The sequence below is a fragment of the Anomaloglossus baeobatrachus genome, chromosome 6 (assembly GCF_048569485.1).
Source record: "Anomaloglossus baeobatrachus isolate aAnoBae1 chromosome 6, aAnoBae1.hap1, whole genome shotgun sequence".
Lineage (NCBI taxonomy): Eukaryota > Metazoa > Chordata > Amphibia > Anura > Aromobatidae > Anomaloglossus > Anomaloglossus baeobatrachus.
Window position 1 is genome coordinate 251,437,605 of NC_134358.1, and position 14,591 is coordinate 251,452,195.

The window sequence follows — 14,591 nt, forward strand, 5'->3', positions numbered from 1 at the left end:
TACGACCCTGGCCTCCAGTTGGTCGCAAAACTGGGCAAGTTCCCGATACCACCAGGCAGCGGAGCCTGGTTCTGGGTCTCTGCGTTCAGACGCCATTTCCTCTGCGTCTCCTTCTTCTAGTAGCAGGCTTCTGGCTCCCTTTCTTTCCCGACGTCTCTGAACACCTCCGCTCTCATCACTTGCGAGACCAGGACCCTTCAGGGGATCTCTGGGTAGCCACACCTCTTCGTGGGCGGTAACTTCTCCCAGCGCGGGCTGCTGTTGTTTTTCAGCGCGCTTTTCATGGTGGCAATATGGCGGCGCTTCCAATTTTCCAAGCGGACCGCCCAGGCACATGGTCACCTGTCTGAACAGGTCTAGTCCTTATCCTGTTCGTGACGCCAGATGTGTGGGGCCCCGAGGCTCGGTGTCGGTGCAGCGGTGCATTACCTTCAGGGACTCCACGCGGCTGGATCTTGTCACAGGTAGGAAATCCTCTATTTTGATTGTCGTGACGCCACTCTCAGAATTGCGGTCAGTGGGGACCGCCACTGCAGGTTAGGGGTGCCTGGGGCTGATAGTAGGTGCAGTCAGTTGTAATAGCCTCCTGAGAGTGAGGCATGCCCCAGGGTCCCGTGTAGGTGTGTGGAACTACAAGTCGCAGAATGACTCACACGCACAAGCAGGATGTCTTTCAGGGATTTTACTCACTGATGGTGGCAGGGTGAGTAACCCGGGCGTAGCTGGGATGAACCAGGCTGGAACCAGGTGTCCTTCAGGCTGACTTATGAGGGTGGCTACCAACTCGCCTTCCTTAGCCCGTTGTGTTTTGGGGTAACCCCTGCTTGAAGCCCTGTTGGGGTCGCCCAGGGAAGTTGCTGGTGCCTCTCTCCCCTTCTTTTTGGCCCGTTTGCTTGTAGCCTGGACCAGGTCACTCCGGCTGCTTGCCTCCTGTGAGCTATGGGCCCTCACTTTGCTACGTGGCTGCGGACTCTGTGGTGTTGTCTTGGGGGTGTAAAGTGCCCCCTCATGCAGGTTTGGCAAAGGACAGGTGGATCTATCCCTGCACTGGGACCTGTTACCCGTTTGGGCCTGGTATCTCCCTGACAGTCTCCTTACTTTCCACTCCGTTGCTCTCTCTTTAGCCGTGTGTGGATTTCGGGCAGCACTACCAGGTGACCGTTCTCCCCCGTCGGTAGTCACTGCGCGTACGTTGTCAGAATTGTGTAGAGCTACAGGGTCTGCTTCTGCCCTCCCTGAACTTCACCACTCAACTGTCTTCGGCTCACTCTTCCCTCCTCTCCTGTTCTTGCCTACGTCACCTAGCAACCAGGCTCTCTACCACACCCCTCGAGTGGAGATGGAGGCTTCGCCCCCTCCACCCCTCGAGTGGAGATGGAGGCTTCGCCCCCTCCTGGGATCCCCAGGGGTCCTCTCAAAGGTAAATGTGTGAGACCTGATCACTATGCGCCTGTGTAGTCACACCTCGGTCAGCCTTCTGGATTACCTGTTTTGTACTGTCCCCAGCATGGGTGCAGTACTCAGTGGTGCCTGACCAGGTCAGGGGCGCCACACCTACACAGTATGAACGTGCCCCCACAGTCCTCCACAAAGTATCATGGGCTCCTCACAATCCTCCACACAGTATGATAGCTTCTCCACCGCCCTCTACATAGTATGTTGGTCCCCCCCAGAGGCTCCAAGCAAGTATTATGGTCCCCATACAGTATAATGGTCCCCACAGGCCCCACATATAATATGATGGTCTTCACAGCTCCCAGCACAGTATAGTGTTCACCAGAGATCTCCACACAGTATTATGGTCCATATACAGCTGACACACAGTATTATGTTCCTCTGTACACTATAATGGTCTCCACATACAGTATGATAGTCTCAATAGTTCCCACAAAGTATGATGTTCTCCACAGCCCCCCCACACAATATGATGTCCATCACAGTCCCCGACACAGGGTGATTTTCCCTCTACAGCCCACAACACAGTATAATGGTCCCCTACAAACCACATACAATATGATGGTACCCACACACAGTATTATGGTCTCCACAGCCCCCCCCCCCACACACACACACACAGTATGATTTCCACCTCAGCCCACACACAGTATCATAGCCTCTGCAGCCCCCACATTGTATGATGCCCCCTACAGACCCTCATATAGTATGATGGTATTATCTCCACAATCCCTCACAGAGTATGTTGATCCTCCCACAGACCCCATATAGTATGATGGTATCTCCACAGCCCCCTTTACAGTATGTTGTTATTCCCAACCGACCTACAGCCTGATTGTATCTCCACAGCCTCCATAGATTATGATGGTCACCACATTCAAAAATATAAAAAAAAGTATACTTCCTATATGCAGGCTCCCAATCCACCTTTTCTTCTATCCTGTCCTGCATTAGACTCAAGCGGCGCAATGGAATGACCTCATCGTGCTGACCGTCATCCCCTACATGGCGCTGGCGTCCAGCAGGCTACAGATCGGAAATAGCCTGCGACATGCTGGAGTCAGTGACGGAGCACGGAGCCTGTGGCTCTAGGCTCTGCTACAGCTGTTAACCGTGTCGTGTCGCTATCGATGCAGCCCACAGCTGTTAACCGTTTCGTGACGCTATCGATGCAGCCCACAGCTGGATCAGCCCATCTGGCATTTTACAGATTTGCCGATGTCCAGCCCGGCACTGGTTACAGTTCTCGGAAAATGACGACCCAATCAGAATTTTTTTTTTACATATTTTTTTTCACCACTAAAGTAATTTTTTAAAAAATTGGACAAGTTTGGTAATCGTACTGACCTGGACAATCATAATACCAGGTCATATTTACTACAATCTGTACACCGTAAAAGCAATTCCCAAAAAAACAATGTCAGAATTAGATTTATTTATTTTTTTGCAATTTGAAAAGTATAACTCGTCCTGAAAAAAAACAAGACCTCATACATCTACGTTCACAGAAAAATAAAAAAAAAATCTGGCTTTTGGAAGAACAGGCGGCAAAAAACAAAAGCGGAGATTTCCCATGTTGCAATGGGGTTAAAGATTTTCCATTTGGATCTAATGTCCCTTTTGGTGCATCTTACATCTGCGTAATAATGGGGCAGTTGTTCATTTCCACTATAACATGGGTTTTTATTTGTCTCTTCTCTTTTTTATAGTACAAGGCATTTATTACGATGTGAATAAATTCTTTCAAATTTATTTTTTATTCACAAAACTTAAAAAAAAAAAAAAAGTCACAGGAACTGATATTATAGCAGTAATATCTGCCTTTCACCAGCAGAGGGCGCAGGTGCGCTATTATCTGCCGCCTCTAGACGCCCTTGGGCTCCAGAGCACTGACCAATCAGCGCTGTGGTGACATGTTGCTCCTGTGAGCTGTGTCCCGGCACTTGTGAGCTGCTGCAGGGAGGAAGAGGAGGGCTCGGACTCTGCACTTGCAGTGCTGCTCGCCGTGTTCTCTATGGCTGCGTCCTTGCTCCTGGCACAGGGCTCCCTGCGGAGGGCGGTCAGGTGAGCGCGCACTTCTGGAAGCTGCAGAGGATCAGTGATCTGGAGCTGTGCCACCATTGTGTCAGCTGCGTGGATGGAGTGCTGCTGCCAGTGGCTGATCAGGGGGACTCTGCCCTTCCCTATCAGTCTTCGTTCCCATCCTCCATGATCTGTATAGGCACAAGCTTGACCCTTCATTGATAATTTCTTTCTATTCTAATTTCTCTCCATTCTTTCATTTGTTTTTCTCTATATATCTCTTTATACTGTGTTAGGCTAGTTTCACACTTGCGTTGAACGGCATCCGTTGCATTGCGTTGTGTGATGTGTTATATGCGAATTGATGCAACGAATCGTACAAAACAACGGAAAGCTTTTTTCATTTTTTTTTGTTTGTTTTTCTTCTTTACAGTTTTACCGGCAGCAGACTATTGTGAACGATCAGCTGATCACCCAGCGGCCTGGCCCTCAGCTGATCGCTCTCACATGCCGGCTGCCGGGCGCTCAGCTGATCGTTCACAAAAGCCGGCTGCCGGCCGCTCAGCTGAACGTTTACAAAAGCCGGCTGCCGGCCGCTCAGCTGAACGTTTACAAAAGCCGGCTGCCGGCCGCTCAGCTGAACGTTTACAAAAGCCGGCTGCCGGCCGCTCAGCTGAACGTTTACAAAAGCCGGCTGCCGGCCGCTCAGCTGAACGTTTACAAAAGCCGGCTGCCGGCCGCTCAGCTGAACGTTCACAAAAGCCGGCTGCCGGCCGCTCAGCTGAACGTTCACAAAAGCCGGCTGCCGGCCGCTCAGCTAATGGTTCACAAAAGCCGGCTGCCGGCCGCTCAGCTGATTGTTCACAAAAGCCGGCTGCCGGCCGCTCAGCTGATTGTTCACAAAAGCCGGCTGCCGGCCGCTCAGCTGATTGTTCACAAAAGCCGGCCGCTCAGCTGATTGTTCACAAAAGCCGGCCGCTCAGCTGATTGTTCACAAAAGCCGGCCGCTCAGCTGATTGTTCACAAAAGCCGGCCGCTCAGCTGATTGTTCACAAAAGCCGGCTGCCGGCCGCTCAGCTGATCGTTCACAAAAGCCGGCTGCCGGCCGCTCAGCTGATCGTTCACAAAAGCCGGCTGCCGGCCGCTCAGCTGATCGATCACAAAAGCCGGCTGCCGGCCGCTCAGCTGATCGTTCACAAAAGCCGGCTGCCGGGCGATCAGCTGAGCGCTCGGCCACCGAGAGACAAAATAACGTTTCTGTGATTAAAAAAAAAAAAAAAGATGAGCATGCGCAGTGAAAAAATAGTGGATTCCGCCACTCAAAAAACGTTACATACTGCGTTCCTTCCGCCTGGTGGAAGCAACGCAGCGTCAGCCAGCGGAAGCAACGCAGGTACTTTTGGCACAATCCGGCATCCATACAAGTCTGTGGGAAACAGCAGAATCCGTTAACTGAAAGGGCGGATTGTGACGGAAGGGAAAAAACGCAAGTGTGAAAGTACCCTTACCCATAGAGCAGCTCTGTGCAGAGATAGCCATTACATTACCATTATTTTGGGCTCCATTAGGCTACGAGTGCACAATAAAGGGATCTGTCGGCAGGTTTTTACTACCTTATCTGAGAGCAGCGTGATGTAGGCACAGAGATCCTGAATCCAATCATGTATCACTTAGATTACTGGCTGCAGCCATTCTGACACAATCTTAGTAATCTTTGTTGCTGTCAGATAGGGTAGCAAAAACCTGCAATTTGCAATGCATAAGAATACCACAATAAAAGACTTGGGATGGTGCATTTCCTCAATAATTTACTTTATTTTATTAATTTCTGAGTATAAAATTAAAATCTTTTTCCAATTACATACATGTGTATAACAGGGTCACAATATTCTATTTCACACTGGACTAGCTCCAATACCACTGTTTATAAGTTAAAATAGCTGCACAAACATATTAGTGGCATAATTCCTGCCTACATCACTAGCGTTGGTAATTTTCCCCTCCTTCCGGGTAAACCCCTGTGCTACAGCCGGTTCCCAAATCCTCCCTCCCCACAGCTTGCAGTAGCGCTGTGCATGCAACGGTTCCTGGTGAGGTTGGAAGCCCTAGTTAGAGTTTGTAGTAAAGCGCAGCTATAACTAACCTGTGCAAAATTCAATGCGGTTGTGCCGTCCTTGGTCCCGACGTGCGTTTCCCAATTCTTCAGGGTTTAAGATAAGGACAAATGATGCAATTAATTTGCAATGCATGCCTATGGACGCCGCATGCGTTTTTTTCCAGTGCGCATGCTCAGTAGCCTGCCGCAAGCGTCAAAAACCGGACGGGCCGCATGTCAAAAACTTATGCAAAGGATGCGGTATTGTGGCCGCATCTGTTGCATAGGTTTTAGAGCCGGATCGGCCGGCTCTGCTAACACCGGAGGTGTGAAAGCAGCCTAAGGCCTTGTGCGCACCAGAAAATGGAATTTTCTTAAGAAAATTCCGCAGCTTCTAAAAGATTACTGCACCCGCGGTAAAAAAAAAAAGCAGTAAACCGCAACTGAAAACTGCATGCTGGGGAAGGACTGCAGGAAGGTTATGAACATTTTCTGCAGCAAAACCGCGGTAAAAACCACAGTGTGCGCACAGGGCCTTAGGCACACTGCGCTTTTACCTGCGGTTTTTTTTTGCGTTTTTGTTGCAGAAATTTCTTGAGAAAATGGTTGTAACCTTTCTGCAGACATTCCACAGGAAAACCTATGGGAAAAAAAATAGCTGCGCACACAGGAACATTCTTTCTGCAGAATTTTTTGAGAAAAATAATGAGCATGTCACTTCCTTTCTGCAGGTACCTGCGGTTTTTGCTATAGATAATGGTAAAAATAAAACGCAGGGACCAACCTGCGGAAAAACTGCACCAAAAATCGCATGCGTTATTGGTGCGTTTTTTTTACCGTAAGTGCGCTAATCTTACAGACACTAAAGACATTTCTTGAGAAAAATCCTTTTTCTAGTGCGCACAGGGCCTTATGTATATTCCTTCCAATAAATAGTTGAAAAAAGCTTGTTAGTAATTTAGATGTACCCAAAAATGATACCACAAACAAATACAACTTATGCTGGAAAAAAGAAACCTACATATGAGTACATTGTAAAACATGCCTAGGGTAATGGCTCTTGAAACTTCATTATAGAAATGTGAAAAAAAAAATGCATTGGCATAAAGGCTACAACTGATTGACAACCAAAGAGCCAACGTGGTTCATGGAAGAAAATGTGGGGAATACATACAGTCCATGTATATAATCCCAGGACCCCAATACTGCAGGAGTCAGTGCTGACCACACCGGTATCTTTGCCTTGCTACGGTGCACACTGTGTACCACTAAATGTGTATGTATGTATACACACAGACACATACACACATACACACATACACACACACACACACACACACACATACATACATACATACATACATACATACATACACACACACACACACACACACACACACACACACACACACACACACACACACACACACACACACACACACACACACACACACTATAACTATATATATATATATATATATATATATATATATATATATATATATATATATATATATATATATATATATATATATATATATATATATATATACACACACACACACTTAGTGGTACACAGTGTGCACCGTAGCAAGGCAAAGGCACCGGTGTGGTCAGCACTGACTCCATATATATATATATATATATATATATATATATATATATATTTTGGTTATTGAAGTCAGTGGGAATATTTAATGAATACCTGATGTGAACAGGGCCTTTCTATTGACCTCTGTCCCCTTTCCGCTGACCTGTCACATTCTTTGTTTTGCTCACTTTTTTTAACGTTCTCTCAATTTATACCCATTAGGATAAGTTCTTCCAATGAGATTTTGCTGATGGTTTTTGTTTTTTGGTTTTTTTTTGTTTTTTTCTTTTGAATTCTGCCTATTTTAATTTTATCAAAAACAAGTTACAGGAAGTATCGGAAACAAAGCCGCTTTAGGCTGAGTTCACATTTCCCGTAATTATCCGTTAGAGCGGATCCTGCAGAGATCCATTGTCAAAAAAGTAGAGCAAACACAACATTTTTGTCCATTGTTAAATAACTGATTTCTGCAGGATTTTTTTTTTATGGATCTGTTAAAATATTAAAGAGGTGGTTCACCCGTTTTCATTACTGGCCACATCGATATTATGTTGAGAAACAGTGTTGGCAATAGTGCCTGTGAGTGGCGCTATTGCAATCCGCTCACCCCCATCGCGTGACCCCAGGCTCCGTGACCTCTGTCTGGTGATGTCACGTCAACTGAGGAGAGCCGCAGGCTTCCTGAGAGACTGGGCTGTGGGCGGTGTTTCGTTTCACCGCTCATCACAGCCCAGCGTCACTCCTGCTTGCAGCGCTCTGCAGCGAAGGTGATGAGCGGTGAAACACCGCCCACAGCCCAGTCACTCAGGAAGATTGCGGCTCTCCTCAGTTGACGTGACATCACCAAACATCCAAGGTCACAGAGCCCGGGCGTCCCGGAAAGCGGGTGAGTAGACCGCAATAGCGCCGCTCACAGGCACTATTGGCAACACAAGGTATTTGAAAGAAACCTTGTTTCTCAACATATCGATTTGGCCAGTAATGAAAACGGGTGAAGCACCCCTTTAATCATACATTTGAATCTGATCCTGATAGACTCCCAATATTAAAAAAAAATAAACAGATCCTCGGTTCCACTTGCGCAGATGAAGGGATATGCTAATGACCCTCTGTGGCGAGCATCAGCTGAGGGTCATGCAACTGTGATCAGAACTTGAGATCGCATCACAGCTGCGGAGAAGAGGGAGGGAGCAGTTTCTCCCCATCTCCTCTGCTGCCTGTCTCTGCGTACATCGCACTGCGGTCGGATTACATGCGATTGCAGTGCAGTGTTTCACACGCTCCCATAGACTTGTATGGGGGGGTGTAAGCCAAGACTCGTTGCCAAACACCGCAGCATGAGAAATCAATAACAGATGGACACTGCCCCATAGTTTTTCACTGGTGGGAGTGCAATCTGATGTTTTATCAGATTGCACTCGTCCGTGCAAAATGCAAGTGGAATCGAGGCCAGCGACTGAATTCAGTTGTTATCAGAGTGCTGTACCCCAGTTTCATCCTCCTGCCATTTCCTATGACATCTGACGGTATGGTAAGTCTAATATATCCTCCCAGTTTACATATCCTCTTACTTGAACATTTGGAAGTATATTGATGGGGGCCTGCAGTGATTTGTAGATTCACCTGTCTCCAGCGAGAAGGCTGAACAAGAACAAACCAGAGATAATACTTTTGCCGGCTGTGATGCAGTCTCAAGCCGCCGGCCTCAGGTGCGTCTTTGAGCACTAATAGCGCGGTATGGGGTTTGACATATTTATTTTATTTATTTATTTTTTTAGCCATCATGCATCCCATGCATCTCTATTCAACCACAATCTTAATAAAATAGCGACCAGATTTAATAAACCGTAACAATGTGTCTTCTTGATGTCGTTGCCACAGGAGCAGTAGTTGGTGTCGTGTTCCAGCCCTTGGTATACACACAACGAGCAGACACATGCAAGCCAGTCAGCAAGACTTTGAAAAAGCACAGAATGACTTGAAGACTCTGAAGAAGGACCCCGGCAATGACGTAAAATTGAAATTGTATGCGTTGTTTAAACAGGTAAATATACATATATAGTAAATGCAAGGTTGTTTACGTATGCGGTAAAGGAATTTTTTTTTTCTGCCCATATACACAAATGGGGATTGTACATCATGTATACTGCTCAAAAAATGAAAGGGAACACTTAACCAACCGAATATAACTCCAAGATAATCAAATTTCTGTGAAATCAATCTGTCCACTTAGGAAGCAACACTGATTGGCAATCAATTTCACGTGCTGTTGTGTAAATGGAATAGACATGAGATGGAGATTATTGGCAATTATCAAGACACATTCAATAAAGGAGTGTTTCTGCAGGTGGGAACCACAGACCACATCTCAGTACCAATGCTTTCTGGCTGATGTTTTGGTCACTTTTGAATGTTGGTGTGCTCTCACACTCGTGGTAGCATGAGATGGACTCTACAACCCACACAAGTGGCACAGGTAGTGATCGTCCAGGATGGCACATAAATGCGAGCTGTGACAGGAAGGTTTGCTGTGTCTGTCAGCGTAGTGTCCAGAGGATGGAGATGCTACCAGGAGACAGGCCAGTACAGCAAGAGACGTGGAGGGGGCCGTAGGAGAGCAACAACCCAGCAGCAGGACCGCTACATCCGCCTTTGTTCAAGGAGGAACAGGAGTAGCACTGCCAGAGCCCTGCAAAATGACCTCCAGCAGGCCACAAATGTGAATGTGTCTGCACAAACTGTTAGAAACCGACTCCATGAGGATGGCATGAGGGCCCGACGTCCACAGATGGGGGTTGTGCTCACTGCCCAACACCGTGCAGGACGCTTGGCATTTGCCACAGAACACCAGGATTGGCAAAGTCGCCACTGTCGCCTTGTGCTCTTCACAGATGAAAGCAGGTTCACACTGAACACATGTGACAGACATGACAGAGTCTGGAGACGCTGTAAAGAGCAATCTGCTGTCTGCAACATCCTTCAGCATGACCGGTTTGGCAGTGGGTCAGTAATGGTGTGGGGCGGCATTTCTTTGGAGGGCCGCACAGCCCTCCATGTGCTCGCCAGAGGTAGCCTGACTGCCATTAGGTAACGAGATGAGATCCTCAAACCCCTTGTGAGGCCATATGCTGGTGCGGTTGGCCCTGGGTTCCTCCTAATGCAGGGCAATACCAGACCTCATGTGGCTGTAGTGTCAGCAGTTCCTGCAAGATGAAGGCATTGAAGCTATGGACTGGCCCGCCCGTTCCCCAGACCTGAATCTGATTAAGCACATCTGGGACATCATGTCTCGCTCCATCCACTAATGTCACATTGCATCACAGACTGTCCAGGAGTTGGTGGATGCTTTAGTCCAGGTCTGGGAGGAGATCCCTCAGGAGACCATCTGCAACCTCATCTGGAGCATTCCCAGGCGTTGTAGGGAGGTCATACAGGCACGTGGAAGCCACACTCAATTCTGAGCCTCATTTTGACTTGTTTCCACTTTCATTTTGTATGTGTCTTCAAATCCAGGCCTCCATTGGTTAAAACATTTGATTTCCATTGATGATTTTTGTGTGATTTTGTTGTCAGCACATTCAATTTTGTACAGAACAAAGTATTCAATGAGAATATTTTATTCAATCAGATCTAGATGTGTTATTTGAGTGTTCCCTTTAATTTTTGGAGCATTGTATATTGTGCTACCGTTCGAACAGCTAAAGTATCATTTACATTTTTTATTAAATATATTTCTACCATATCTTTTGGGAAATAAATGTTTATTATAATTTGTAGACCATCCTGGTTTTCCCAGTTGAGTTGACAAGCCTCCCGATAGCAACCTCTTAGCACATATACACATACCAGTACGTCCCCGCTGGTGTCCACAGGTATGGAGAGGTCTCAGAAGCTGAGCTCCCTCCAGACGGAGTAAATGCTGGCTATGTTACATAGCCGTCATCTGTCTCAATAATAGCGGCTGGATCACGTCTGTAAAGCACTGTGGAATTAACAGTGCTATATAAGTGAGTGAAATAAATATATTAATAAATCACTATGGTTAAATGTTTAGATGCCACTGCCAATTTCTTTACACGGTTTTCATATGTAACGCTCACCGGGACTTGCACCTGCCTCCCATCGTCCCCACACAACTCAATTGGGAGGCACCAATGGGTGCCATCTTAGTATTCTTGTGAAGATATATTGGCCTAGACAAGAAGCGATCATCATTTTTATAAGATATCCCCTATAATTTTGACAATTCCAAATGTTGTTTACATATATATTATTATTATTCTGTCCCCCGACGAAGCACACTAAGCGAAACACGTGTTGGGACGTCGGTCCCCACGTGTTACCCGGCATTATTTCGTTGATCTGACTTTAGGTAAGCTAATGCCTGGTTAAGCTATGCATGGAGTCTTTCCATGCCCTCTTGCTGGTAACCTTGCACTTTCTCTGGGCTATTAGTTACTCTATGTGCACTTGTCCTGGTAATGTTTATTTAGATCACCCTGGGAATTTAGTATCCCTGTCTGGGTCACGTGGGGTGTTTCCCCCTTTTATCACTTTCTATATCCTGGTCCATGTTTTGTGATTATTATCTATGTTATACCCTACAGAACATATTTAAATAAAATGTTTTATACATTTCACTACGACTTGTTTCTGGGTTTTTCTGCTAAACGGCAAATTTAAAGACTCTACACTCTTGGGTTTCATGTAATCTGAGTTGTTGCCTATTATAACTGTTACCTACGGTTCCTTATGTTTTATTACATATATTAATAAATAAAAATATACCACATGATCTTGTTTAATGACTTTCTCCCTTTTTTTTTACCTTTTTACCCTTTTTTTTTTTTTTTTTTTTTTTTTTTTAGGCAACACAAGGATCTTGCAATGTTCCTAAGCCCGGCATGTTGGACTTTGTAAATAAAGCAAAGTGGGATGCTTGGAAATCATTGGAAAGTTTATCACAGGTAATAAAACCATGCAGCCACAAAGTCCATAAACAGTTGCCCTCCTATGGTGTCCCGTGGAGCTCTGTATTATTGGTCCTGTACCTTGAAAGTCTTAAGGAAATTTAGTTTCCTTGAGGGCATTGTTTAACCCCTTCCCAACATTAAAGGCACCAGTACATCCTATGTTGCTGTGCGCTCCCGCAAATAGACATACTGGTACATCCTGGCAATCGTGCAGGCACAGAAGCTGTGCACAAACGATCGCTGCTGGGACCTCCTCTTAAGTGATAGCCGAACTCCTGCTGTCACAGCCAGAGCCGGTGCCCTCACTGCCCCTGGCTGTTTAACCTTTTAAAATCTGTAATCAATAGCGATCGCAGCATTTAGGAGGCTGGGAGAGGGCTCTCTCTGCCACCCGATAAGAACCCCCGCAACATGTTCCGATCATTGCCATGGCAACCCGAGGTCAAATGACGACTTTCGGGTTACCTGGCTACAGTGGGCTGTTTGACCAACAAAAGAGTATGGTATAAAAAGCATTCGGTCGCTGTCAAACTGACAGGTGCAGTGCATTGCGATGCTTGTGCATGTCAATTCACTACACCAGCAATCAGACTAATAAAAATTAATGTCCCATAGGGGAACTAAGTAAAAAAGTTAAACAAAATAGTAAAAATATTTTCAAAAAATCCCCAAATGAATAACAAAACATGAAAAAATGTATACCAATAAACACTTATGTAAAAATAAACAGAAAAAGTACACATATTTGGTATTGTTGCATCCTGAACAACCAGATCAATAAATGTCACACTAGTTAACTCCTTATTGAACACCATAAAAAAAGTTGAAATGTAGGATTTTTTTATCACACTGCCAGAAAAAAGGTAGTATAAAACGCGATCAAAAAGTTAAATGTAAATATAATATCACTGAAGGTCATATCATTCTGCAAAAAACAAGTTGCCATAAAGCTCAGTCAGCGTAAATGTAAAAAAGCTCTAGCTGTCAGAATATAGCGAGGCAAAATCCATTTATTTTTATGGTGAGGGAGGCAAAACATAAAAACATATAAATGTGGTATCGCTGTAATCACACTGACCCGAGAAATTAAGCTGTGTTATCACTTTTACCAAACATGGAACAACATAAAAAGAAAAACAATTGCTGGTTTTTGTTCATTCTGTCTCAAACAAATTTGAATAAAAAGCAATCAAAAAATATTATGTGCCCGAAAATGGTTCTTAAAAAAAGTCAACTCATCTCGCAAAAAAAAACAAGCCCTCACTCGACACTCTCAAAATATGTAAAAAAATATATAAAACTTCTTTAAGGCGTTGTTTTAGTATGTGATAGTAGCCAAACATTAAAAACTGATATAAATCTGGTATTGCTTTAATTGCACGAACCTGAACAGTAAAACCATCTCATCAGTTATACCACACTATATGAATAGCATAAAAAATAAATTAAATTCTTGATCTGCTGTTGATTTGTTTATTCTACCTCACATTTCTCTTGCGCTCTATGCTGAGCATTTACACCGTGGTTTACATATAAATCTCTGAAATACGGGATTCAAATGGAACCCCTGACAGAACATTCCTTATAGTGAGGCGGATAGAGACACTGTGGACTGTCTGGGCTGTAATCCAGCTGTGTCCATCTTTTCAACTGTTCACAAAAACACAGTCAGCCACAGTTTTGTTCACTTCTGAAAATTCGGACACCGTTGCGGTCAGATGGAGTCCAGAGTAACTCTTCTGCCTCAATATAGTGCATGGATTCCTTGGGGGTGGTATCTTAATCAAGTCATTTGTAGATTTAGATGCAAACCCCAAAGAAAGTGTAGAGCACAGGAGAATTGACATCCATAATGTCATGTAAAATGTTCCCAATAGAAGCCTCAACTCATTCCACAAATAAACAAAAAACACCGGATACTGACTAACCCTTTTCCAGAAGGTCAACTGAAACCCGCTTCCATGAGTAAGTGGGAGGACTTCTTAGGGGAAAGTCTACCTTTTCGCGTTTGGCAGTAGTTATGGAAGAGTGCATCCAAAACGTCTTTGTGCTCTGTTTACAAAGAAAACCCATATAAGTGCCTCATTTAGTGGTACAATACCCACTCTTTCTTGCACAAACTTATCCCGGCTATACCTGACAGTTGTTGGAGGTGTGGGGAAATAGGAGCAGGCGCGCCACGCTTATTTTGGACTTGCCCCAATATACATAGCTTCTGGGAGACTGTTAACTCCCTTATTTATAAAGTTAACATCCAGTTAACCTTAGAAACTAAATTTTAATTACTTAATGTTCCACCATTTCAATGCAATAAAAAACTTTTTCTGTATATAACAGCTGCTAGTTTGATAGATTGTAGGTGCAGATTGGCCCACCCCACCCCCCGTCACTGGGTGACCTACACACTCGGATTCAGGAAGTAAGAAGAATGGAGTACCTATGGGCACAATCTATG

At 45.2% G+C, this 14,591-nt stretch overlaps 1 protein-coding gene across 1 annotated transcript in view; it reads left to right on the forward strand.

Moving 5' to 3' along the window:
- Positions 1-3,383: 3,383 nt before the first annotated feature.
- The window catches only part of LOC142244274 (enoyl-CoA delta isomerase 2-like), a 37,781-nt gene continuing 26,573 nt past the window's right edge, over positions 3,384-14,591 (forward strand). Inside the window, exons 1-3 of the mRNA XM_075316484.1 lie at positions 3,384-3,519; positions 9,045-9,207; positions 12,032-12,130. Coding sequence (XP_075172599.1) covers positions 3,470-3,519; positions 9,045-9,207; positions 12,032-12,130 — 312 coding nt within the window. The 5' untranslated portion in view covers positions 3,384-3,469. The remainder of the gene's footprint in view (positions 3,520-9,044; positions 9,208-12,031; positions 12,131-14,591) is intronic.